The sequence below is a fragment of the Colletotrichum jinshuiense genome, chromosome 7 (assembly GCF_051148585.1).
Source record: "Colletotrichum jinshuiense chromosome 7, complete sequence".
NCBI lineage: Eukaryota > Fungi > Ascomycota > Sordariomycetes > Glomerellales > Glomerellaceae > Colletotrichum > Colletotrichum jinshuiense.
The window spans coordinates 3,243,217-3,269,420 of NC_139314.1; the positions used below are offsets into that span (position 1 = coordinate 3,243,217).

The following is a 26,204-nucleotide window of genomic DNA, read 5'->3' on the forward strand; positions in this document are numbered from 1 at the left end:
GCAAACCAGTCTTTTCAGTCAACTTGGGCAAGATACATGGGCAATACCAAAAGGTTCAAACATCATGCAACGAAAATAAAGATGCCGCAGTTTGAGGCGAGGAAGTTGGGGGTATTTGAGTATGCAGCTGCCGGCGTCATAGATGGTGGAAAGATTGTATATCAGAAGAATTTCGCCGTAACAGGTGTAATCATCGCCGGCGATACCTTTCGAGTCGCGTGGTATTCGGACAACATCTGCCTCGGTCATAACAAAGCGATTAGAATCGACCAGCCTCTTGATGCTCGCTCAATATCCACTATGTAGGATCTCAATGCCACAGTTTGGTTAGATTGTTGAATTTTATTAGGCAGATCTAACAGCAAACCTGAGAGCTGTTCGTACAGTTTAAGATCTCGACATCAATATTGAACATTGATCACCGCTGTATCTAAAAACTTTTAAAGTAAGCACAAGTCAAGTTCTGCAATGTCAGATATTCAAAAACCTTCAAACTTCATGAAACTCCACTTTGAGCAATGCAGGGGACGCCCAAGGGGGACAGTATTGGGGTTTTGTCTGAGGTTAAGAAGACAGGGTAATCTCAATGTCCGTGGCAGCCATTGAAGAACACTCTCAGAACAAACGAGAATGGGGGGCAGGTTATCACGGCTGAGCTACGTCATATCGGCTCTCCAACATCGGACACTGCCTCGAGTAGAGATTCATTCGAGTCGCGCGATGTGGCGTCCTCCTGCACCCCATAATGGAAGTTCTGAGCTGTCATTTTGAGGATCTCGAAATAGATCTTAAAAAGTTGGACCGATTTTGGTCATTCGTCACCCCTCAACAATGGGCCTGTCTCCATTACGGACCATTGCCGATGTCAGAAACTAAACCAGCAGCTTATGCCGATTCATGGGCAAGACCGTCATCTGCAGGGCCGTCACTTCCTCCGAATTCTGGCAACTCAGAATCCACAAGGAAATCTTCCTCAAGATCGAAAACGATCTCGGAATCGGGCATGAATGTGGAACCGGGGGGGTCAAAGCCGGCCGCGCTTGTGTCCAGGGGCCGACTCCATTTATCCTGCTTGGGCTCAACGGTCGACGCCAGGTTACGGGATCTGTATCCTTCGAAATATGGTCTCGCTGATTATTGGACGATCTCGTGAGCGGGAGCTGGCATGGTCCCGAAACAAGACGGACTGGCCGACTTGGGCACATGGTTGTGGTCCACGAGCCTCCATTCGTTGCCAGTGAACGACTTTGCATGGGTTGGCCCCATCACTTTCCGGCTAGGACTCTAGACCAAACTGTGACACTTCTTGGCTTAAAAATTGAACCAGGCATCGTGCGGGCAGGCTTGCGTCTGTGGTAGTGCTAGGCGAAGTACTTGTTCGGTAAGGGGCAGTAAAACTCCATCAGGGCTGCAACACAGCCAGTCTTAGCTGAGGTCTGCAATCCATGTAGGTATTACCCAGCACGTTCGGTGCTGACAAGGCAGGCAGGGTGTCATATCTCCCTTCCTGGAACCTGCATTGGAACCTGAAAACCCAATCATATCGGCATCGTCTGATGAACTGAACTTGTGTCCGAGACTTGATGTGTTTATGGAGGTCCCAAAAAAGAATGCCATAAGGCGTAAACCCTCGCTTCCAACAACATAAAGCAGGCAGAAATCTGGCCCTAGTAAGTACAGTCACCGGGTGCCCGCAAGTGGATTCGGAAGCCATCTCTGTGCGTGACCGCACGGTTGGTCCACGCGGGTATCATGAAACTGCCCGTTGATGGCAACACTGACCGACGATTCGTGAACGGGATTGTAGACTCAACAGTGTTGCCAGAGTGTCGAGTCCATTGGTGGAAATGACAGAGGCAGATATATCGTGGGTATATGAATACAGAAAAGTCGTTGGGCGGCGTAGGCCTTGTTCGGTTTGAGCTGCTTTGATTTTTCTCATCGGAATAGTCTCGAAGCTGAGCGTGCAGGCGTTGCATGGGCCTGTGGGTGTTTCCATTTGTAAAACCACACGCATGCATATAAATCCCTTTTGAAGGCATGCAAGCTGCCCCTGACCGGTAACACCGCCTAGCACTGCGGGGCGTGACAGGCATCACCTGAAATACTCTGACGCGGAAGATGCAACCAAGCAATCGGAATCTTTCAAAACTCGATGATGGCTGAACGGCAGAAGGTCTCCATGTGGTGGGGAGTGAACCTCGCGTAGTTTGGTGAAGGTATAGTTCCTTACTAGTCAATGTGCCGTAGCCGGGTTCATTCGATTAACCCAGAGCGACCTGTCTTTCATTAGTACTGCTTGTTTCTATGAGATGAATCAAACTCTCACATGGCTATTGAATCCATCATTAAGACTTGGTTGGAAACATCAGTGCATGATACAGTTAGTGGTAATTATAGGCCTCATTCGGAGAGTGCCTCGGTGGTTATCAAGAAGATGACATTGTGGAATACGCATGGCTATTTGATGGAGTTTGGGTTAGCAGTTGTCCACTATGTTGGCCTCAAGAAGAATGACCCAGCCTGCCGGAACACTAGTAGACCTTGGACACTGATGGAGTCTCCCTGGTTGTGGAGTTTACCGTCTTGAGCATGAGCAGCTCTCCGGTTTGACCCAGTCCGAGAGCATAGAAAAGCTAACTGAAGGAGAAAACATTTAAAATGTGGATTCAGAATGCCAAAAGAAAATCCGAAGACGAGATACGAGTCCCAAAAAAAGACGATTGGTGCAATGTTAGTGGTAAAGGCATGACACATTGGGAAGCTGAGAGAGTACGGTACGTAGTTGCTTGGTTGTGATCTCGACGTCATGAGGCAAGACTCTCGTCAAAAATGAGGCAAGCAAGTCGGTGGTAAGAGCACATTAAGTGAGCGTCCTTGACAATGACGGCAACGGTAGGACGACGCATGGCGAGCATGAGGGCCATGAATTCATGATGATAGGCTGCAATGATGGCTTGCGGCGTGGTCCTTGCCACAGAGTGAGTACCACAGAGACAGATGTGGCAGCTCATAAGTCGATGTTGTCTCCGGGCGAGCCGTAATGGAGGGATGGTAGAAATGAATGGCTTTGCAAGTGCATAGCGGTGATGGCTCATCCTTGCAAATCGGCAAATTGAACTTACAAGAATAGGTGAAACGGAGTGAAAGTTCGTTGAATGAAGGTCTGTGTGTACCAAGCCTTGGGATTTCTCCGTGCCCTACTGTGTGCTTCAGGCGAGAGCGCAGGAAGGCCTAAAGGAAGTCCGTCGTTGGGTGGTTATGCAAACTTGATGCAAATAGAGGGGTGAGCGTTTCCATGCGGAGCTGGGAGAGACTTGGAGTCAACAAAGAGTAAGGAAGTCTTGCGGGAGATGCCCTGCGGCAAGGCACCTAGTGTCGTGTTATGTTATTCTCGGACAAAGTCAGATAAACAGTTGGCTGCCGCTCCGTGTCTAGTGATGCGGGAGCGAGACGGGAGACGGAGTCGATCGATGGAACCTTGAAGCGTGTTAGGAGATCCCAGGCACAAAAGTACAGAAGTTTAACGTTCTGCGCATTAGGCACCTGAAATGACCTGACCTTACATTCCTGACACTTAATTACAATGCTGGTTGGCTGATATTCTAGATTCGACTACCGTCTGAAAACTGAGGCATCGTTGGTTTGGAGGACGGTAGCAGCAGAAACGAAAGTAGATAGTGACAATCGCTTTTATGACGGCTCAATAGTGAACTTCTTTTGCGTGGTCTGCCGCCGCCTCACTTTCCCATTCCTTCGGATCGCATAGCACCGTTCTTGCGATGGGAAAGCTCCAGCCTCTTGTCGACGCAGCTGCCCCCCGGTCTTGCCGACAGATAAGATAAGAGCTGTTGACCCCGACCTGGCAGGTGGGGTTGATACATATGGTATGGTAAGCCGATAGCGCTGCTGATTCGATAGTGCCATGCATCCATCTCACCTGCCCGCAGCCAGCTCCAACTTCCCCCATTTGTACGTGTACTATGTACTTGTACTTGTACCTCCACTAGCCGAATGACGTCTCATCTTTGACCCCACGCCCCGCTAATCCGTTGTCACTGCTGCAGCATCACATGAACGAACCCCTCCGTCGGGACCCGTGGATAACAACAGACAACTTGCGCCGCTGCTACTGTACGGCTGCCTCTCGGAGCATTTCTCCTTCAAACTCATCCATAAACCACACAAGCATTCGGTAGACCCGTCATACACCCCCTGTTCACATCGGAACCCATAATAGTTCCTGCAACGACGCCGCCTTGAACACCTCGCGGACCCCGCGCTGAGCTCCAACCCGATCGCCGACCATGTCACTCTTCACCGCGCAATTGCACCCAGGGCGGGCTTTGGGATTTCTCGGTTTGCATGAACTCTGCCTGCTAGAGCACACTCTCGGACACTAACCTTATTGCTGTCATTTAGTTCTCGGAGCATCCTTGCATGATGTCTTGACCCGACTGAAGGCCGAGCCGCAACGCTTTCCGCAACTCGATCTCGCCTACTCCCGCGAACAGCCTGTTCAGCAGCCCGTAACGCTAAGCCTCCCTGCCAACGGTATTCGACTGCGGTTCGACGGCCCAGAGCAGCGTTTGCGTCTGATAGAGATTGTCGACTTCACCAAGAACCATGTCACGTTTAAGGATCGCGATCTAGTCAAACCCGCCAACTCGCAAGGGCCGCCCTCGTCACCCATCCCCGGAGAATCTAGCTCCGGCCCAACCTTCCGACAAATCTATCACAGACTGCTTGGCCCAACATACGGCGGAGAATACATACCGCCAACACCCGATGCTGCCGACGGTCTGGGCAACTACATACTTTCCTACCCCGGTGTTGCTTTTACATTCCGACTTGCCGAATCTGCGTACTCGCCCAATAAGGATGTTGTATCGCTTCTGTCCTCCGCTGCGAGCCAGGTGCCCACATCCATGGCGGTCTTCAGCGGAGACTCATGGGCCCAAGCGCGAGAGAGCCTCTGGACTGAAATCCTCCCCAGTGTCAAGACCGTTCCCGTTCTCCCAAGAGGGAAGGACGTGGTTCCTGATGAAATATCGCTGGTCAAGATCCATGGAGGTGGGAAGCTCCAGCTATTTCGGAAGTGGACCAACTCCTCGATTTGGATCATCCTGGGAGAAACCAGCCCGCAGGAGTTGATTGCGGAGCTTGGTCCCCCCAACGCCACATATCGGAAGAACGACCAGAGAATGACAATACACAAGCTTCGGACGGCGAGTCACAGCAGGGCTCGGTCGCACGGTGTTGATCTTAGTCGCCCAGACGACCTTACCGATACTGACCAGTCGTCGGCAAACACTGGGTCTGATGACTCCAACGATGAAGCTGTCGAGGAAGACATTGCCGGAAATGTCTCTGGCGAATGTTTCTACAATTACTTCTACTTGGGGTTTGATGTGCTTGTGTCGACGCCCTCAGTGCCGTCGAGACCGCCGCCAGCACAGCACGAGTTCCAGGTGCCGCCCGGCAAACCCACAAAGTCAGAGTCTCCAGACCGTCTAGTTGCTACAAAGCTGGTTCTCCATGGAAACGTGCCTGGATCGTATGAGTTCAACAGACATCGCCGCTGCCGTTGGGAGGTTAGCTATCTAGATGATGGCTCATCTGGTGCAACCGCAGACTCGGAGACCAAATTCAGTGAGATCAAAGAGAGGTTGAACGAAAGGTGGAACAGCGCATATCCCGACGGCGACTCAAAAGTTCCCCAAAGAGGCATGGTCCTCAATCGGGGCTGGGGAGATAGTCCCGGTAGCAGCTGCGAGTTTCTTGGAGGATGGGAAGACAGCGGTGCTAAAAGGTTCGACGGTAGCGACGATTCAACCACTACTCTATTCGGATTCCCAGGTCTCGTGTTTGAGGTACTGAAGAACGATCATGTTAATACGGTCACTGTGTTTTAAGTTTGAATTAGGCATTGAACCTGGCGTCAGGTGGTATAGCGGTTGTATGGGCAGCATCGTTGCAGCTAGGGATCCACTGGGAACCAAGAAGTCGGCCGGGAAGACGAGGCTTTTGGATGACTGCGGTATCCCTACAAAGAAGATGGGGTTATGCTCAAATCCAGATGTCTCCAGACAACACCACTGCCTTTTAGCCTCGTTCATGGGCGTGTCCGCCAACTCAACTTGGAACAGCTATGACGTGGCCGCTAGCAGATTATTCATTTGCGAGGCTTCCTTCCCCATCCACTTGCGATAGTCCATCTGATTTTGCATTCATGCAAGCCAGACATGGGATATTTCAGCTTTGTCCTCGCTTTACTAGTCCGTCTGAGTCAGGCTATGTTTCGGGAGCCAAGGGCATTGCCACCAGCACCTACCATGTTGTAAAGCTCCATCAGCTCCGAGAAGGCCGTCCGTGTCGAACAACTGTAATACAGCACCGAAAATAATAAATAATAGAGTCCGGAGCCTCCACGAAGCCAGATGCATAGAACAGTTATCCTTCGAATACCCAGAGATACCCAGAGATACCCTCCCTAGTAGCAGTATTTATTCACAATGAAGACCCCCCCAGCAGCCCAGAACGCCAAGCAGAATGCGTTGGCCCTCAAGCGATACCTCCCCCGCAAGCTTAGAGAAGCTGCCGAGGACGAGAACGCCATAGAGAAGGGTGTCGGGCACGACTTAATCATTTACAGCTTTGACCGCCCGAACGGCCAGTATGGATACACACCATTCTCGATTCAGTTGCGCCTTCGTCTCCGTCACGCCGGCATCCAACACAAGGACCGCGCCGCCAACATTTTCCAAGCACCAATGTACAGGGTCCCGTATGTCAAGCTTGCGGATTCAGACGAGCTTGTCGGCGAGTCGCAGTTCATCATTAAGCGCCTTGTGCAGACCGGCAAGTTGCAGGACTTGAACAAGGAGCTTTCCCCTGCCGACCAGGCCAAGGATGCTTGCATCCGAGCCATGCTGGAGGATCGCGCCTACTTCCTCGTTGTAAGGAGATGCCCATCGCACTGTGAGAGAAGCTAAGTGGCAGTGCTGATGATATACATAGCTGTACGAGAGATGGCGTGGCCAGTACGCGGCAATGACGCATGACGGCCCTTTCTCCCATTTCGTCTGGGGCGCCAAGCAGATCTCAACACAAGCCACACGCGGTTATGTCAACTCGCAGCTGTGGTTCCAAGGAGTCGGTCGCTATAACGATGAGGAAGTGAAGGGCTTCGCTTCCGATGTTATCATGTCCCTGGACGGCTTCTGCGAGACTGCGCTGTCGAAGCTGAGTCTTGAATCACGGGAGGCTCGGGAGCCTTTCTGGATCTTGGGCGGGCAGCGGCCGTCTGAGGCCGACTTTCTAGTCTATGGCAATCTCGTCACTTGTCTAGGCACCTCTGTGTAAGTGCTGAATGCCTCTGATGTTCTATTCCGAATGAGTCGACAGTAAAGAAGAGACGAGCTAACGGGGTGTACATAGTAATCCGGTTCACGCGGCTCTTATCCGTGAAAAGCCTGCTTTGATCGAATACATTGGAAGAATCCATGAGCGTTTCTTCTCTGAGTACAAGTCCCCCGTTCACGTTTAGTTGGCTAGGGTGCGATACCCCAATACCCCAGGCCACCCTATGCGAGAGAAAGAGTTTGCGCTGTGTTGATGAAATTGGAGTCCGAGCACACGATTTGGGCCCTGAGCTTTTCTTGCATGTCTTTTTTCGTCGGTTCACAGAATGGGAGGGGGAGGCTCTGAGGGACGATGTTGGTAACAGGCCCCATTGGGAGCATATAAAATACCTAACTTGAAATTTTCTTCGTTTTTGATATTTCACAGAGTTTCATTGCCTTTGACTTTGAACCATTTGACCATTTGAGCACGAAAGGCCCATCCAATGACCTGGCGATGAGAAGTCGGTGAGGAGTTGATTCCGTATGATGTGCATTTGTTACAGCACCAGTTGAAATCGATAAGAAAAGACCAAGGGACGGCAGTTCTGGGCGGCGGTAATCGTGGGGTTGCCAAGCTGAAGTTGAGATGGATGTCGAACATATGTAGACTAGGAGGACCCTTTCAAATGCAATGGCGGTCTGATCCGTAAAGTTAGTGCAGATCGAGACCCATTTACTTGCCGGCTTAGCGCGCTCAACGGCGACCACGCCGTAAACCTTGCAGGCTTGAAATCCTGCGGAACAAAGGTTCGTGGCTGCTGAGCCGTTGCCGGTCCCCTCCCGCCCCGCCAAACACACCGGGGTTACAGGATAATCCGCTCCGGCGATTGCCGAATTGGATGGAGTCACATTGTGGGGTCACAAGGTGGAGCTAATGGCGCTGTCGGGTCCTGCCTCCACAGCAGAGCTACTGGGCGATGGGAAGGGCGCTGGCTGGGATACTGGACCGTGTATTGTCCGTGTGTTCGCTGCTGGGCGTTGCTGCCACGATCCTGGGCTGCAAGATCGACACCAACCGGCGTCGTAGTATGCTCAGCTGGCACATGTCAATGCCCTGTTTCGGCTCGGACGAATCAGCGCCAACATACTTGAAATCTTCGTTACCTTTCGTCCCTTCACATGGGGTGCTTCCATTTCTAACTGTCTTGCATCTCCCACCCCCTTGCATCAACTTGACGACGCCGGCTTGCGCGACCTGCTAACGCCTTTTCTCCAACACCCTCCTCAGTGCATCCACTGTTGACGGGACGACATCGACAAAGGCCAGTACACCAACGGCGATACCGACGACGACGACGGCTTGGCTCTCTTCAACCCCGCGACGGCCATGCGAGTGGCTTCGTCGCCATGACGGAGAAGGATGCCGCTCAGCAGCGTGCCATTCTCACGAGGAAGCTAAGCCCACATTCGACACCTGGCGATAGGGGAAGCAGTAGGGGCAGCTACGAGACGGGCGAGTCGAGCGCCACTGGCAGCATCCTCAACGACACAACACTTTTGCCCTCTCCAGACGAGTCGAGCGGTCGCCGTCCACTTTCTTCGAGCCTTAGAGACGCGGAACACAACAGTGGATATCTTGGAAGGGATGCGAGGAAGCAAAGAACGCCCAGGCATCGCTCTAACGGCGCCTTCCTGCTGCAAGATGCTATCCGTAACGACGATGATTCCGACCGAGACCAAGGGGTTCGACAGAGGCATCCACGCAACCTCCCATCTGGCCGCAGGACGAAAGACTCGGGAAGAGTGTCTGACACGTCAGGTTCCAGCGCTGGCCGCGAGGCTAGACCCGGACAAAGGCTTGATGGCTCGCCAAAACGAAATGGAGACTCCTCGCCAACCCAACCGACACATAACTTGACGGTCAGGAAACGGGATGTGTCACATGGTAGACCCATGACAGGAGCAAGCTTCACGCCGCTGACAGACCCGACGCTTGACATCGATTCAGCACAAATTGTGAATATGGCTTTGAATTTGAGCGAATCGAGAAGGCAGGTTTCGCGAAGGATTGCACCCCAGGCGGTACCGACTCTGGCACAGCTCCCAGATGCGACGACAGGAGCCAATCTCAAAACCCACTACCAGCAGCAAAGGAGGATATCGCGAACCAGGTCTCCTGGGCCTGAAAAGGCGCTGACTCCGCGACTGCCCTCCGCTGGGATGCTTAGCAGCCCCCTGCAGGCGACATTCGACTTGAGTCGTGAAGGCACCTTTCGCAGCCATTTTACTGCGTCAACCCTGGCCAGAGCGCAGAAGGCAAAAGAGCATCTGGAGCTTATGGCCCAGTATAGACGCTTATTGGAGCTAGTGCCCCCTATACAACCACATCATCATCAAAGCCGCCCGACGACCGCCAGCCCGCCAACATCTTCAGGAGGGATAAACCGAACTCCGACCTACGGTAGTTCCGAGGCCAGCGTGCGGCTTGGGCGCCAGTACAACCCGTTGCAGTATATACGGAACAGAAAGGTTCGGGCTCGAGAGCGCAAGGCGATTGATGGTGACGGGCAAGGTTTCGGAGACATCATGAAGGTAGCCGACTGGGTCGACGACGTGGCGAAATGGGCTGCGACAGGCCAGATGAACACAGACGGCTGCATACTTCCGCCTTTCACAGACGCCGATGCTTCGGAACATCAGAATGCTATTCAGCTTGCGGCAAACGCCAACAAGCCAAGACGGCCAAGGCTTGATTGGTCCATAGACCCGGCAGACCTACTCGCCGATGCGTACTGGTTGGAGCAGGACCATCACAAGCAGCTGATTGAAGATCGTCACTGGCGCCGCATATTCCCTCAGAACGTCGACATTTACAGACCCCTGTCGAGACAGAACGAGGAGTATGGGAGTGAACCTGGGCAGACACCAGGACGCAAAGAGAACGGAGAGGCAGGGCCCACCATCGACCCAAAGACCAACAATCCAAAGCTTGCCAAGTCAGACACAGACCACTCCCAAGGGAGCACTCGAGATCGTGCTCGTCAGAAGTTACACAATCTTACAGGACATCATCACCATCGCCACAGTAACTCGATACACAGCCATCAAGACTGGCGGCTTGGCAGGTCGTCTGTCTCTGACCTGTCGGACAGCGAGAACGAGGGAAAATCAAAGAAGGAAAAGAGAAACCGGAAGGGCACACTTACTAGCAGCCATCAAGACATCCTAGAGAAGCAGATGCTGGAGATGATTGCCAGGGAGGCAATTGAACATGGTCCAAAGAGATCAGATGAGTCGGGATACATGACACCTGAGCGAGATGTTGGAGTCAAGTCGCATCCGCAGTCCCGGCAACACAGTCGAAAGGCGTCCATCGTGGACGTGAGCGAGTCTGACGAGAGGAAGAGTAAGGATAAGTCTCGGTTTACCCCGACGTACCTCCAGCGCCCGGGAAGGACTAGTCTGGAGATCCCAGTGCCAGCCAGAAGAAGCTCCTTTGATGTCGACTCATCCCTCCCCAATTCTCCCGATGGTGGAAATCGTGGAGATCCATTCATCCCAGCGCTTGGCGGAGACCTTTCACCGGGATCCAGTCGTGCCAATTCTCCTACCCGGAACCCCTTTTCTAAGGTTAAGCAAATCTTCCGCGAACGTAGCAAGGAAAGAGGAAGCGACCGAATTTCAGAAGAAAAATCCAGTGCCGAGGATCTGGCCAGCGCACCAAAGACTCCATTGGAAGCGTCGCCGGAGTCATCAGGAGAACGGAGATCTATTGACAGGCGAGGGCTGTCCAGAAGCCCGTCTCGGAAGATGGTGCAAAGTCAGACGGGTGATAGTCACAAGTCTCATCGCAGTGTTGGTAGCGTCAGGCTGCGCAGTGATGATCCGAGTGTCCGAGGAATCTTCAAGGGAGCTCGCATTGACCATGTTATTCGCGGTGGAGTATCGAAACTAGGCGATTTGATCTGGCGTAAGGAGTCTGATAATGGCGATACTCCTTCTGAAGCGGAGGTTACCACGACGGACGAATCGGACACGGAGCAGAGAGGCAGGAGAAGAGGTGAGACGCCATTATCAAGGAGGTCGTCTATCAAAGGCCAAGGACTACGCCAGCAAAACGCCAAGAACTACCTGGATATCATGCCGGCCTTTGAGTCGTCTCACGAGAAGTTGAGACACACGGAGAGCGAGCCAGCCAACCTCCCAAACAATTCGCCGCCATCGGCAAGCCGTAAGTCGCCTCGTTTCGATAGGCTGAAGCCACCCCGCATCGACATCATGACTGCATCACCAACCTCATCGCCCGCCTCAGCCAAGCGTTTGTCAGACGTCTCTGAAGGTGAACCGCTATCAGGCAGCTTTATTGGGGGTGTGAAGGAAGCGGATAAGCGCTTAAACTCTATCATGGCCATTCCGCCTTCACTTGCGGCTGACGGGCGTCCTGGATCCGCGTCCAACCGTGGCCGACACTGGTCAATTTCCGATCACAGTCCCGCGCCGGACCGAGCCCCAATGTCGAAGAGAGAAGTCGCCAGGCTCCGAGCCCTGGTGTTGAGCTCGGGTATCAAAGCCATGGAGATAACCCGACGTGCCAACGAGCCCCACCTGGTGTTTGCAAATCGGCAGCAACCGACTCGAACCGATGTTCAAGTCGCCAATGTATTTTGGCCCGAGATTGCAAAGCTTAGCCCCGATCCCGACAGCCTGCGCAGCAAAGCAGTCCCCCAAACGGAGCTGTATCAGTTCGCCGCCAAAACCCTCGGCAACTCTATCCAGTCTGCCGGCCAAGAATGGCAGAATACCGCTGATCTCTTCGTGTCCGACACCATCCCCTCCTTGCACCGGCGCGTGGAAGATGTTCGTACACGTGTGGCCACGGACCTCTCGGCCATGACGCGCGCAGCCGCTGACGAGGCGGACGAGACGAGTCGCGACCTCACGCTGGGTCAGAGACTCAAAATCAAGCACACGCTCGACGTCATTGAGAAGATGCTGCGGCGCCGTAGACGCCGGTTCCGTTGGGTTCGTCGCGCCATGTGGCTCGCTGTCGAGTGGGTGCTTGTGGGATTCATGTGGTACGTCTGGTTCGTGGTCATGATCCTGCGAGTATTCTGGGGCGTGGGGCAGGGAGTCATAGGAGCAGCGAGGTGGTTGTTGTGGCTGTGAACGAACATCCGTCCCTTTCCACGTCAACGGATCCAACACTTTTCCTTTTCTTTTTTTCATCTGCTCCGTCTCAAGCTATTCCTACTATTCTCACCTGCAAGCACTGTCATTACTATGCATAGCAGACGGCGCAAGAATGTGTGCGCTCGGGAGTCATATCTAGTGCCGGTTTGCGCAGACAATAACTTTCTTATTTTCTTTGGATACGGCAAATGGAAAAGGCGAACTAAAAGAGGAGGTCGCGATGGGGAAGAGAGAGAGAGAGAGAGAGAGAGAGAGAGAGGTGATGATACCCGAAGGAGTGGGGGACCATGAAGACATTCCCTACTGCTTTGACTCTTTTTGGAGTCACTTTTCTGTTGCTTTGTTTGCCCTCAGTGCGTATACATATTCCTCCCTTTCGGCGCACTCGAGTGGGATTATTTTGCCCACCTGCAGGGAGGGCTTCTCGGGAGCATTAGGACCGATATATACATATAATGTTACATACTTTAAACTTTCTCCAGCTGCTGGTTTTCCCGAGGACAGACACGTGATGATATCGATGTGAGACGGCCCTTCCCCGAGCTGGAGGCCGATACGGCTTACGGACGAGGGTTGGATGACTCTAGGCACCGCGGCCCGAACCGTGCAAGAACTGCAGAAAAAGACAGGGGAAACGCTGAGCCCGGGGATAGCAGGATAGCAGCAACGAGAACAGATTACCTGGGCAGATGGATGTATTTCGGGACCGGGACAGGACGTTTTTGGCCCAATCGAGTTTTAAGGTCTTCACGCGGCAGACCAGGGGGGGAACAGTGGGGATCACAACGGGCTTGAACGAGAAAAAGAAACTAGTGTATTATTCAGTTCTAGGCAAGGCGTAATTTGCGACATCTAATCCATGCCGCTGCCTTTCAAACTCCCCTGCTCAGCATCAGGAAAGCGAATTGGGGAGGGTGGGGGAGATGATTTCTGGGTGAACCTCCTGACAAATGAGGTACCGGACCAGGGCAGTTACGGCAGAGCCGGCTTCGGGGGTTTGTGTGGTGGAGGTGTACATTTTGTTTTTGTTTTGGGAGTCGTGATCAATACAAAGGAAGTAAATAAAGGGGGCTGATTAATATGCAAAACCCCTGTTGGCATCCAGAGGAGAAGAGAAGGGGGCCCCGCAAAGGGACGGGCCTCTACTCAATTCTCTTCTTGCCTTCCTCGGCGTTCATATATCTCGCCGTGCTGAGGCCGCGCTCGTGGCGGGCGACAAAAGAGCCAAGTACAGAGTCCTTGCGGGCCTTGGACATGTGCTCGGCGTAGCCCTCGTTGGCCCATGGTCTGGGGTTGAGCTTGGGCCAGTTGACCTGGATAAGTGTGAGCCGGACTAGAACCGGTATAATGAAGAATCACGGGTTTAAACTTACGTAGAGCATGCCATGGCTGAAGACGAAGCTGAGGCACCAGGCGGCGACAGCGAGCCAGAAAAGAATGAAGAGGCGGATGGTAACGACGGCTTCGGTCTTGGAGAACAGCCCGACGAGGACGAGGAAGAAGCTGAAGGCGAGGAGGTAGGGGACGGACTGGATGAGGATGGGCCGGCGGTCGGCGAAGACGAGGGAGCCGCCGATATTTGCGGTGCCTGGCAGGTAGACGCCCAGGAACAAGTCGTACGAGTCCTGGCGGGGACCGTCAAAGAAGTTGTTCTTGAAGTATCGGGTGACGCCGATGCGGGCGTCCTGGAGGGCACCGGCCTTTGTGCGGTTGCCCGTGCGGGTGACATCGGTCTTCATGGCGCCGGTGCCGGAGTAGGAGCAAGAAACGACATCAGCGTTGTCTGCCCACAAGTTCCGGAACATGTGCTCGAAGGCCGGGTCCTCGTCGCGGAAGGATGAGCCGCGGGTCATCAGGCCCATCTCCTCAAAGATGCGGTCCAGCATGTGACGGGCGAACATGGACTGGACGACGTTTGTGCGATCCAGACAGTCCATGCAGTTTGTACGCATGACGCTGGTCTGGTAGCTGCGCGGCTCGAGACGACCGTCGTTGGCCCCGGGCATGTCCACGGCGCGGAAGTAGCCCTGGGTGTTGAGGGCGTCCTGGAGCTTCTCAACGAGAGCGTAGGCGCGATGCATCTTCATGCCCTTGGTCTCGTGGTGGTAGTCGAAGTACACGTAGTGCAGACGGTCAAACTCGACGGCACGCTTCTCGGGCTGGATTGTAGTGAACTTCTCCTCGGTGACGCGGTCGCCCTCGGTCCGCTCCTTGGGAGACGAGATGAGCTTCTCGACCATTTGCTCATACGAGCTCTTGACGCGCTGCTCACGACCCTTCTGGTTGACAAGGTTGATGAGGTAGTTATCGCCGTAGATGCGGATCTGCTCCTCGAAATGCGCCTTCGCAGCAGGGAGGGCGCTGTCAATGCCGCGGATTTGCAGCTTGGGGACGTAGCGCAGGCTGTTGATCTCAGCCCAGTAGGTGGGCACACTACCACGGGTTTGGACGTAGGACATGATCTGCGCCTCCTTGCCGCCGGCACCGTACTTGCCACTTTGCATGTCGCTGCTGCCGGCGAAACCGCCCATGCCGCTCCCCGAATCGTTGAAGATGGTGATTTGTTCCGTCTCGTTGTAGTTGGCGGCGTGGCCCTCGTCGTCGACGCCTCGGGTGAAGTATCTGGTTCCTCCGCGGTGTCTCGATCTGCGAGAGATGAGGGTGACGGTCACGGGGGTTCCCTTGAACGTCGTCGGGCGAATCTCCAACATGCCGAAGATGACGGGGAGAATGAAGGCGTCGATACCGGGCTGGGGCCCAACATGGCCTCTTGCGCCCTTGGTTCGGAAGTCGATCAGGTCTGATTGGATGAAGCGGTTGAAGAAGAAGCGATCGTCTGCTCGCTGCCAGAGCGGGAGAGAAGTGTCGGCCGAGGCCTGGCGCTGGAACGAGTTTGTGAGGTCGAGGGAGTAGGAGAAGTACATGGGGCCGTTCTTCATGAAGGTCTCAAGCAGGGCGATGAAGGTATCCTCGTCGGGGTCTCGGATCTGGCGCTCGCGCATGGGCAGGATCTCGGTGGCCACGACCTTGTAGATCATATGGCCCTTGAGGCGGCCCATGGGCTGGGCCTTGGTGATTACGATGACATACTTGTCTAGGCAAGGCAGGTCAGGTCAGCGCGGATCCCCCTCCGGAAGCTCGGGTTGGAGGGGTTCTCACCAAGTCTAAGCTGGATAACGCCCAGGATGCCGGCAACGCTCGAAACACGGGAAACTCTCTTGCCCAGGCCTGCGTCGCCGAGGCGGAGGTCTCCGGTCGGCCGGTCAAATACCAGGGCGGGAGCATCGGGGGAAGATGGCGAAGTGAAGATGTAGGAATCCGGGGCGACCTTGACGTTGATGTCGCGATAGGGCAGAGTCGGCGCCATGGTGTCGGCGGCGGGAGGCGGATGGGGAGACAGTGGCGGGAAGAAGCAGAAATGGCGAGAAAGGTAGGCAAGACGAGACAAGACAAGACAATAAGCAAGCGAATGGATGGGGAGAAAAAAAAGGACGTCTTGATGCCCTTATTGTCGTTCAACGGGGGGCGTTGTCGACGGTCGCAAAAAGCACAGCCCGGAGCCTTGAGGACAGCTTGAGGCTTTGGTTGGTTACAACTGGGAGCGAACCCCAATAAAAATAGCTGTCGTCACTTTGCAGCGACAAGCACAACCTGGGCAGGTTTGGGGACCCTCCCGTCCACATGGGAAATGCGACAGGGCCTGTGAGCTGCTGGACGGGGCAGCGGCAGCAGAGCAGCTTAGCAGCTACGTAGCTGGCTAGCTGTAGCACCCACCCCCCTTGACACACCGGGCCTCGACCTCGACCTCAGCGTTTGTGTGCCCTGCGTCTCCTTGCCTGCTGCACTGGACTGGAGCGAGGGGTGGGCTGGGCGCTGTAATTAAGACCGGAAACTGGAACTGGGACTCCGGGCTTGTGAAAGAGGGACGGGCTTGGACACGGACCGCATCTGGAGAGCTTTGGTCCAATGAGCAGCCGAGGTGCACCGGTCTCACATGGATTACATAATGCATGCTGTTTTGTTTCTCCCTCTGCTCTGTGCTGCGACAATGGCGCAGATTCATGTCACTGGGGGCGCCTGGAGGTAGCAGGTACGTAGTCGGTACGTACCTCTGACGATAGCGGGTTGAGCTTCAACAATGGCTGCCCCGAAGGGAAAGGACGGGAGGCAAACACTCGGAAGAGCTTAGGTAACCCGTCGTCCGCCAGCTAATCAGGATTCAGTGCAAAAGCGCTTGCACTTGGGGTCAGAAGCCCATCGGGGTCATAGGTGGCCCCGTCCGTCTCTCTCGCATCCACCTGACAGCCCAGCAGCAGCAGCAGCACCACTCACGCACCCAAGCCAAGGTACGCACTACGCACTACCTTACGCAGCACCTTGCCATAGTTACCTAGTACGCCGTGGTCCGTCCGCCTCTCGGCGTTTCCAGCAGAGCAGAAAAGGACCCCATTTCATTTGCGCTGCTCTCCCCCGTTGCCTCCCAGGCCTGACGTGTGCAGTGTTCCCGCCCAGCCATTCAACATCGAGCTTCATCACTGACACCCCCAACCCAAGGCAGTCACATTATTCCAGGACCCGATTTACCATCAACGCCAGTGTCTCTCTCCCACTGCTTCCCACTTCACCTCGTCTCGCCCCCCCCCGCCGCGCAACCACCACGAACTTGATCCACGACTGTTGCTTCGCGACCTCGATCTGCATCCTGTCTATTCTCCACAACCCATTTCTCCCATTTCGACGACCTGTCCGAAGGCGACCGACTCCGTCCGGCAACTTTCGATAGAGCGGTCCTCAGTCTGTCCGTCTGCTAGGCTTGCCCAACAGCCTGCCTTCCACGTCCGCCCGTTTCTCCCCACGAATCTTCCAAGCCACGCAAAATGTCAGCTCGAGGCCCTGGTGCTCCCGGTGCTCGCGGAATGAACACGCGCTTCGCGCAGTTCAAGCTCGTCTTGCTAGGTATGCTGTCTCCCGGGTGTGGTTTCCATGAACAAGTTAGCTGACGGCAACGATGCACAGGCGAGTCCGCTGTTGGAAAGGTATTCTGCTCTGGCCTCAACGATTGTTTGCCGCCATATTTACTGACTTGCTTTCCAGAGTTCTATCGTGCTGCGATTCGTCAAGGTAAGTGGCCGATGCATGTTGCTGCCCAGCTCCGATAGACCACGCCGCTCACAATCTCCCGTCATAGGACCAATTTGACTCCTACCGCGAATCTACTATCGGCGCCGCATTCTTGACGCAGACCATTTCTCTCGATGAGAACACCACAGTCAAGTTCGAGATCTGGGATACGGCTGGCCAGGAGCGATACAAGTCGCTCGCACCCATGTACTACCGTAATGCCAACTGTGCCGTTGTCGTCTACGACATCACCCAATCTGTAGGTTATACGGCGCCAACGATGTATCTCTGTTATCAACGTACTAACTGCGTTCAAGGCGTCGCTGGATAAGGCGAAGGCGTGGGTCAAGGAGTTGCAGAGACAAGCGAACGAAAACATCATCATCGCCCTTGCCGGCAACAAGCTGGATTTGGTCACCGAGCAACCTGATAAGCGCGCCGTTCCCACAGCAGATGCCGAGGCCTACGCACGCGAGGCCGGCCTCCTCTTCTTCGAGACGTCGGCCAAGACGGCCGAGAACGTTGGCGACCTCTTCACGGCCATCGCCAAGAAGTTGCCGCTCGACCAGGCCGGTCCTAGGCATACCCGACCAGGCCAGCGACAAGGCGTCAGCCTCCAGCCCGAGACGCCTGGCAGCAACGTCGGTGGACCGTGCAGCTGCTAGATGAGCTCGATGCAAAGCATCATCGTACATTAAACGAGCCAAGAGAACCCACGAGAGATGGGTATTTCGTCGAAACGAAGCAGGCTCCAATTGGCAGACTGCTCAAGGCGACCTGTCAGCCAAGCACCGGACAAGCACGTACACGACGGCGTTTTTGGCTGCACGGGGTTTGACAGCGTTGTCGCAGACCCTACACCGAGGAAGGGTATGCCAGGCCCAGCTTTTTAATATCAACAGTACGTTTTTCGAGAGTGTGATTTACATTTCGTGTCTTCATTGCGCTGGTCATTCGGTTGTGGCAACTCGGGTGTAGGGACAGTCCTGGAATAAGACGGTGTATGGGAACGGATTCACTTTACTGGGGGAAGCATCCTGCAGCATTTTTCTGATGTACAGTATGCGATAGAGGCAACTGTTTCCAAGGATGAGGCCGTATACAATTTTCTATTGATTCCAGGAGGTTTCTTTTTTGGCTGTGGGTGAATGTGTGAGATTGATTGATCAATATCGAGACGTGACGGGATGTGCACCTCATCCATGCCGATGCAGCTTGTCATGTAAATGGCCGACTAGGAAGGATGAAAGAGGCGGGTGAGGCGGGATGCAGCCTTTTCTTTCTTGGCCCTGTAAGGTACAGCTGTTGCCGGGCGAAATAGAAAGCCAGATAGCTATCAAGTGCCAGACCAGATACTTGCTACTCTGGAACATTTCGGGAGTCAAATGTACTGTCTTGATTCGCCGTGTGTTGATTCAACAAATTGATGAGCAGAAACAACAGCTGGGCTGGCTGGCTGGGTCCTCAGTGACGTGAGGCCACTGGCCATCCCGGTTCCTGCCGCTCGGGTTGCGCTCGCTCGCAGCGGACCAGCGCGGCTGGGAGAGCTTGACCACTTTTAGCCGAACTTTTCCCTGAGCTTTTTTGTGCCTGGATTCCATCACCTCCTCCACCACCAACATCTCGACATCATCCCCCCCCAAATCCGCCTTGTCGGCCCATTGCATCCCCTCATGTTGCGAACGTCGATTCGATCCGTGAGGGTGCTCGGCCACAGGCCTGCGGCGGCCGTTGTCGGCCGCCAATGGCAGGTCGCCGCCGCCCGCCGGAGGTATTTTGCCGACGAAAAGAAGCCTGACCCGTCCAAACCAGCTGTCCTGCCGGCATCAGAGACCATCACCGCAGAGAAGAGCGCCGTCCCCGAGGTCGGAGCCGTCGAGCCGACGATCCCGAAGGAAGATGTTCCTCTCGCTCCCCCGACCCCGATCATCACCAGCACGGCGTCAGAGGCTGCCGCGCCTCCGCCCCAGTCGCCCGCTGCCGCTGCCCCCAAGAAGAAGGGCTTCTTCCGCCGATTGAGAAACCTCGTCCTGACCCTCGCCATCCTCGGCGCTGTCGGTTTCGGCGGCGGTGTCTGGTACTCTCGCGTCAACGACAGCTTCCACGACTTCTTCACCGCGTATGTTCCCTTTGGCGAGCAGGCTGTCCTCTACTTCGAGGAGATGGACTTCCGCAAGCGATTCCCCAACATCACGAGCAAGATCAAGGGAAGAGATACTGGAAGCCAGGTCAAGATCCCCGCCCAGAGCGGCGCATCCTGGAGAGTAGCTGATAACGGAGAGCCGGCTGGTCGCCAGTCGAGCGCCGTTGACAAGGCTGCTGCCAAGGTGATCGCTGTCAAGGAGGAGCAGAGCAAGCCCGTCGAGAAGTCCAAGGCACCGGAGCCCCCCAAGCCCGCGCCTGTGCCCGTCAAGGAGGCCAAGCCTGCTGCGCCCAAGGAGGAGCCGGTTGCGTTCAAGGCCCCCGAGGTCAACGAGCCCTCGCGATTCCCTCCCATTGCCCCGATTGACGCCCTGAAGATCGAGGATGCCACGGAGCCGGTTGTCCAGGATCTTGTCCGCATGCTCAACGACATCATTACCGTCATCAACGCCGACAAGGCCCACGGCCGCTACTCCCCTACCATCACCAAGGCCAAGGGCGAGCTGAGCAAGGTCGGAAGCAAGATCAAGGCTATCAAGTCCTCGGTCGAGGAGAAGGCTGCCGCTGAGGTCCAGGCCAAGGTTGCCGACTTCGACAAGGCCGCCAACGATCTGATTGCCCGTGTTGAGTCCGCCATGGTCGCTCAGGAGGGTCAGTGGAAGAAGGACTTCGAGGAGGAAATGAACAAGGTGAAGCAGAGCTACGACGAGCGCGTCAAGCTTCTGTTGGAGCGTGAGAAGCAGCTTAACGAGGAGCGTCTCAACAACCAGTTGCTGGAGCAGGCCCTTGCTCTCAAGAAGGAGTTTGTCGCCGAGGTCCAGAACCACGTCGAGTCCGAGCGCGAGGGTCGCCTGGGCAAGCTGGACACGCTGTCCGCTGCCGTCGCCGACCTCGAGAAGCTTACTACCGGCTGGAACGAGGTTGTCGATACTACCCTCCGCACCCAGCAGCTTCACGTCGCCGTCGACGCCGTTCGTGCCAGCCTCGAGAACGCCAACCACCCCAAGCCCTTCACCCGCGAGCTTGTCGCTCTCAAGGAGATTGCCGCTGAGGACCCCGTTGTCAACGCCGCCATCGCCTCCATCAACCCCTCCGCCTACCAGCGCGGTCTTTCCAACGCCGCCCAGCTTATTGACAGATTCCGGATAGTCGCCAACGAGGTGCGCAAGGCCTCTCTTCTCCCCGAAGAGGCCGGCGTCGCTAGCCACGCTTCCAGCTACCTTCTCAGCAAGGTCATGTTCAAGAAGCAGGGCTTGGCCGACGGTGATGATGTCGAGAGCATCTTGACGCGCACACAGACGCTTTTGGAGGAGGGCAACCTGGATGGCGCTGCCCGTGAGATGAACGGTCTTAACGGCTGGGCGAAGACGCTGAGCAGAGATTGGCTCGGCGAGGTGAGGAAGGTTCTTGAGGTTCAGCAAGCTCTCGATGTGAGTATCCCCCTTGGAAGTGCTTCATGTGATCTCCGGCAACTAACACCATTCTTAGGTCATTGCGACAGAAGCGCGCCTGCAGAGTCTCAAGATAGAATAATGGACGGAAACTTTTCTTTTGTCAAGGACAGTGGGCTCCAGATATGCTTAGAGAGAGCCTAGACCTCTGGTCTGTGTAAGACATAGCCATAGACTTGAATGAAGGCAGTGTATTTTATCAAAACTGTCTACTTGTAATCTTGTGATAAACCGCATGCTTTCGGGTGTGACGCCGTTGATGTAATTCGGCATCATCATCGCATAGGTACTTCGGCAGAAATGTTGATTCTCTGTGGGTTGGAATAGAGATTCGATATCAAGATACGACATGCTAGAAGACGGGCACCACGGGCCTCGTTAACAAAAGACGGGACCAACGCCGAGCCTGCCTAGGGCGCTGGCCGGTTCAGCTTCCGAGGCCACCGCCCGAGCGAGCGGCAAGTGGGGGCTTCTCACCCCCCCCTACCGACCGGCCCACGCAGCAGAGCTTCCCCCCCGACATTTCGCCATACTCCAAGGGACCTCTCCGAACCCCTCCAGGCTGCGCCGGCCTGCCCACAAATCTCTTGATGCATCATGCGTCCCGTCGCGTTTTGCGCCTCAGCAATCCCATATTCCAGCGCGCAAGCTTCTTGATCCGCACAATGGCCACCGGTGGCCGGACATACAACGTTAGTAGGCCGCAAACCCGCCGCCCTTCGGCTTCACTCCGACGTCGGAGCCCAGCTGCACAACCCGCGACCAGCGCCGCTCTGCTGCTGGGCGACAGGGGGTGAGGCGGGGTGGTGCCGTAGAGGTCGTAGAAGGAAGCTCAAGCTGACGATTGATTGCGCGCGCGCAGGATGCCATCGATGCACTGAACACGCTGCAGACGCCCTTTGCCGTCATCGAGGCGCGCCGCAAGGCGGGAATCCGACCGGATGAAGCTTCCGTCAAGGAGATGCGCGCATACCTCGCGCGCGTCGGGTACTCGGTACGGACATGGCCCAATTCGACCTCTCCTTTCTCGGGGACAGGTGAAGGAAGCAAATTGCTAACCTGGGGCCCCTTATTTTTCGGGCGCGCGCGAAACAGATTTCGGACCTCGACAGCCTCAACGTGATCCACGTCGCCGGCACAAAGGGCAAGGGCAGCACCTGCGCCTTCACCGACGCCATCCTCGCCCGCCACCGCGCCGCCTCGCCGCGCGCCATCCCCGGCAAGGTCGGGCTGCTCATCTCGCCGCATCTCATCGCCGTGCGCGAGCGCATCCGCATCAACGGGACGCCGATATCCGAGGACCTGTTCGCGCGGTACTTCTTCGAGGTGTGGGACCGGCTGGGGGAGAGCACGGCGCTGGAGGAGGAAGTGGCGCTGGGCACGAGGCCCATCTACTCGCGGTACCTGACGCTGGTGAGCTACCACGCCTTCCTGCAGGAGGGCGTCGACGTGGCCATCCTTGAGACGGGCATCGGAGGCGAGTACGACGCCACGAACTTGGTGGCGCGGCCCGTGGCAACGGGCATCACGACGCTGGGCATCGACCACGTCTTCGCGCTGGGGGACACGGTGGGCAAGATTGCGTGGCACAAGGCGGGCATCATGAAGAAGGGGAGCAGGGCGTTCACGGTCGAGCAGGTGCCCGAGGCGCAGGCCGTGCTGGAGAAGCGCGCCGGGGAGAAGGGTGTTGAGATGGAGACGGTGGGCGTCGACGCCCGGCTCGCGGGCGTCGGGATCAAGCCGGACGCGGCGTTCCAGAAGCGGAACGCCAGCCTGGCCATCCGGCTCGCCGAGACGGCGCTGCAGAGGCTGGACCCGGAGTTCCGGGTCGACCCGGAGAGGCTGCCGCGGGACTTCGTTGATGGGCTGGAGCAGGTCGTCTGGCGCGGGCGGTGCGAGGTCAAGGATGAGGGCAAGATTGTCTGGCACGTCGACGGGGCACACACGACGGACAGCCTCAAGATGGCGGCCCGGTGGTTCGTGGACGAGACCGGGCAGAGGGGGAGGAAGGGGCCCCGGGCGCTGGTGTTCAACCAGCAGGGCCGGACGGAGGCGATCGACTTCCTGGACGGGGTGTATAACGCGGTCAAGAGGGAGGACGGAACCGCGTTCGAGAGTGTGGTGTTTTGCACGAATGTCACGTATGCCCAGACGGGATACAAGCGAGGTGAGTCCTTTTTTTTTCTTTTTCTATGGAGGAGGAGTGTTACTCTCTCTTTTCCTTTTTCCCTTCTGTTTATTTGAACCAGAGGTTGTATTTTGGAGGACTGGCTGACGATGGACTTAGACTTTGTCAACCACCAGTACGACGCCAAGGCCATCGAGGCCATGACCGTGCAGAGGCAGTTCGCGGAGCGGTGGTCGAAGCTGGACCCCAAGGCGGATGTGCGGGTTATCCCGACGATAGAGGAGGCGCTGAACCACGTCCGCGGCATCAGCGAGGGGGCCAAGGAGGGCGAGACCGTGCAGGCCTTCGTGACGGGCAGTTTGCACCTTGTTGGTGGCGCTCTGGGGATCTTGGAAGGGGCGGATGCTCTGTAAGAGACTGAAACTCGGAAACATGCATACGGATGGGATAGAACGGGGTATAGAACGGGGGGTTACTACGGGGTATAAAATGGCTGGCGGTGCATCTTCCTCACGGATTCAACTCTAGAGACTTTCCTTTTCTCTTCCGGTTTTTGTTTTTGTTTTTTTGGTTCTTATAATAAACCGTCAGGCTCCAACAAGCCGATGACATTGCCGACGAGATACATGCTCCCCGTCACGAGGACCCTGGTTTCGTGACCCTTTTTTGATTGCTCGACAGCGATGGCGTCCACGGCGCTCTTCATCGCGGCCAGGTCCGGGCATACCGTAGACACCGCGCCGGGATACGCCTCTCTCAGCGCGTCCGCGCACTTCTGCTGGACGCTCAGGTCCACGTCCTCTGCGATCTTGGTCTTGTCGTTTCTGGTGATGATAACGTTTGTCAGGCGCGACCCGAGGTCCGCGCCCGCGGCCTTGATCGCCTCCAAGAGCCCCAGGAGAAGCTCGGCGGCGTCCCGCTCCTGCTGGTTGAAGACGAGCACGAACCCGGCCTGCTCGGCCGCGACGACGGGGGCTATCCACCGCGCCACCTCGGCCAGGCTGTCCGTGTTGTGCGCGCCGTCGAGGTGCCACGACACGCCCTCCCGCTTGATGACCTCGTGCCGGCCCCGCAGCGTCGCCTCCCTCAGCCCGGAGATGATGGTCTCGGAGACGTCCCGGAGCGACGGGGGCGCGGGCCTCGCGTCCCGGGCCTCGAGCACCCGCAGGTGGTGGCTTGCGGCGAGGGCGGCGAGGGCCTGGTTCCTCTTCTGGAAGTCGCCCCCGGGCAGCTTGGCCCCGGGCACGCCGGCCCAAGCCGCGACGTCGTCGTCGGGGACCTCGACGAGGTCGGCGCCGGCGTCGCGGGCGCGGGAGCGCAGGACGTCCATGACGCCCGGCTGGTCGTCGAGCCTGCGGGTGAAGGCGGCGACGCCGGGCTTCATGACGCCGGCCTTGTGCCAGGCGATGCGCTCGGCGGTGGAGCCCAGCATGGCGACGTGGTCGATGCCCAGCTGGGTGACGACGGCGGCGGTGACGGCGGCGGCGGGGATGACGTTGGTGGCGTCGTACTCGCCGCCGATGCCGCACTCGACGACGGCGGAGCGGACGCCCTCGGCCAGGAAGATGCGCAGGGCGAGGAGGGTGAGGTAGCGGAAGTAGAAGGGCTTGGAGCCGGCCTCGATGCCGAGCGGCTCGTCGGCGGGCGCGCGGGACAGGGCGTCCCACAGCTCGAAGAAGTGGCGCGCGAAGAGGTCCTGTGACACGGGGCGGCCGTCGAGGGCGATGCGCTCGCGGGGGGAGACGAGGTGCGGCGACGTGTAGGTCCCGACGCGGCCGGCGGCGGCCGGGGACGAGAGCAGGGCGGCGGTGGCGAGGGCGGTGACGGAGCCCTTGCCCTTGGTGCCGGCGACGTGGATGTAGGACAGGGAGGAGAGGGCCTCGGGCGTCAGGGCGGCGCGGGAGAGCCAGGCGCGCATCTCGGGGATGGCGAGGAGGTTCGGGTCGGGTTTGGGGCCGGCATCCTGGGGGCCGTTGGCGGCGGGGGCGGGGCCGGCCTTGGCGTCCTTGGAGCCGCCGCCGAAGAGGGCGTGGATTTTGAGGTTGGGGATGAGGGTGTTTAGGAGGTTCAGGGCGTCGGTGTAAGTGCGGGACGAGGCTGGGGAGGCCATGGTGACGACGGCCCGGCGGTGCGCGTGGAGTGAGAGGGTGTGCTTGACGAAGTGAGATTGGGCAGAGGCTGGCCGCAGGAGGATGCGCCTCATGAGGGGAATTTATAAAGAGGGGTCGACCACGACGTTTAAAAAAGCATATCTGAGGCTCGTGGTTGAATCTGGCGATATGAGGCTGGAATTAAGTTCTCATCGAGTGATGAGGCTTTAAGGTGAGTTCCCACTAGAGATGAGGTTATTTAAGTGAGCCCGGCGGAAGGAACTCCACTTCAAAGCTGCTGTTTCCCAATTACAAGACGCCTACATGCTCATCCAGCAGCAGCAGCACTTGCTCAACATTCGCCCATGTAAAATCCTTTCAAATTCGAGCCGAGTCTCACATTTCACATGGAGAGACAAAAACGAACGCTCGAGTGCTCTCTTGGGACGGACCCCTGAGAAGAAGCATCGTGCATCGTCTCATCAGCTACCTAGCCCATCAGCATCCTTGTCGAATGTCAAACCCACGAGCGAGTCGTCTAAGGGAAGGATACGCAATCACGTCAATGCTACCATGCATCGCACAATATGTCTTCGGATAAGTGCCGTGGCTGATTGGCATGCGCGATGACTGCAGAAATATGCCACTCCACTGGGTATCGTAGAGCAAGCAGTCTGACGCAGAACGATAGTGATGATGCTTACAGGCGCCCTACCCAACTTTTCAAGGGTGCGCC

The 26,204-nt window shown here is 56.5% G+C and overlaps 8 protein-coding genes across 8 annotated transcripts; 6 read left to right on the plus strand and 2 right to left on the minus strand.

Moving 5' to 3' along the window:
- Window positions 1–4,307: 4,307 nt before the first annotated feature.
- EsH8_VII_000837 (uncharacterized protein) lies at window positions 4,308–5,915 on the plus strand (the record flags this gene model as incomplete). Its single annotated transcript, XM_083270970.1, has 2 exons — window positions 4,308–4,359; window positions 4,423–5,915. The coding sequence occupies 2 exons, from the start codon at window positions 4,308–4,310 to the stop codon at window positions 5,913–5,915; spliced, it is 1,545 nt and encodes a 514-aa protein (XP_083128527.1).
- A 600-nt stretch (window positions 5,916–6,515) lies between these two features.
- On the plus strand, window positions 6,516–7,549 carry EsH8_VII_000838 (glutathione S-transferase family protein; the record flags this gene model as incomplete). The annotated part of the gene is made up of 3 exons (XM_083270971.1): window positions 6,516–6,959; window positions 7,021–7,361; window positions 7,441–7,549. The coding sequence occupies 3 exons, from the start codon at window positions 6,516–6,518 to the stop codon at window positions 7,547–7,549; spliced, it is 894 nt and encodes a 297-aa protein (XP_083128528.1).
- Window positions 7,550–8,753: 1,204 nt separating this feature from the next.
- On the plus strand, window positions 8,754–12,512 carry EsH8_VII_000839 (uncharacterized protein; the record flags this gene model as incomplete). Its single annotated transcript, XM_083270972.1, has 1 exon — window positions 8,754–12,512. One exon carries the CDS (start codon window positions 8,754–8,756, stop codon window positions 12,510–12,512), a length of 3,759 nt encoding a protein of 1,252 aa, XP_083128529.1.
- A 1,166-nt stretch (window positions 12,513–13,678) lies between these two features.
- Window positions 13,679–15,903, minus strand: EsH8_VII_000840 (SacI homology domain-containing protein; the record flags this gene model as incomplete). Its single annotated transcript, XM_083270973.1, has 3 exons — window positions 13,679–13,849; window positions 13,910–15,630; window positions 15,696–15,903. 3 exons carry the CDS (start codon window positions 15,901–15,903, stop codon window positions 13,679–13,681), a joined length of 2,100 nt encoding a protein of 699 aa, XP_083128530.1.
- Window positions 15,904–17,413: 1,510 nt separating this feature from the next.
- Window positions 17,414–18,322, plus strand: EsH8_VII_000841 (ras family-domain-containing protein; the record flags this gene model as incomplete). Its single annotated transcript, XM_083270974.1, has 5 exons — window positions 17,414–17,492; window positions 17,553–17,572; window positions 17,631–17,657; window positions 17,725–17,916; window positions 17,975–18,322. The coding sequence occupies 5 exons, from the start codon at window positions 17,414–17,416 to the stop codon at window positions 18,320–18,322; spliced, it is 666 nt and encodes a 221-aa protein (XP_083128531.1).
- A 1,008-nt stretch (window positions 18,323–19,330) lies between these two features.
- EsH8_VII_000842 (mitochondrial inner membrane protein Mitofilin) lies at window positions 19,331–21,332 on the plus strand (the record flags this gene model as incomplete). Its single annotated transcript, XM_083270975.1, has 2 exons — window positions 19,331–21,229; window positions 21,288–21,332. 2 exons carry the CDS (start codon window positions 19,331–19,333, stop codon window positions 21,330–21,332), a joined length of 1,944 nt encoding a protein of 647 aa, XP_083128532.1.
- Window positions 21,333–21,915: 583 nt separating this feature from the next.
- Window positions 21,916–23,791, plus strand: EsH8_VII_000843 (Mur ligase; the record flags this gene model as incomplete). Its single annotated transcript, XM_083270976.1, has 4 exons — window positions 21,916–21,942; window positions 22,113–22,244; window positions 22,346–23,417; window positions 23,538–23,791. The coding sequence occupies 4 exons, from the start codon at window positions 21,916–21,918 to the stop codon at window positions 23,789–23,791; spliced, it is 1,485 nt and encodes a 494-aa protein (XP_083128533.1).
- Window positions 23,792–23,952: 161 nt separating this feature from the next.
- Window positions 23,953–25,581, minus strand: EsH8_VII_000844 (Mur ligase; the record flags this gene model as incomplete). The annotated part of the gene is made up of 1 exon (XM_083270977.1): window positions 23,953–25,581. The coding sequence occupies one exon, from the start codon at window positions 25,579–25,581 to the stop codon at window positions 23,953–23,955; it is 1,629 nt and encodes a 542-aa protein (XP_083128534.1).
- Between the last annotated feature and the right edge of the window lie 623 nt (window positions 25,582–26,204).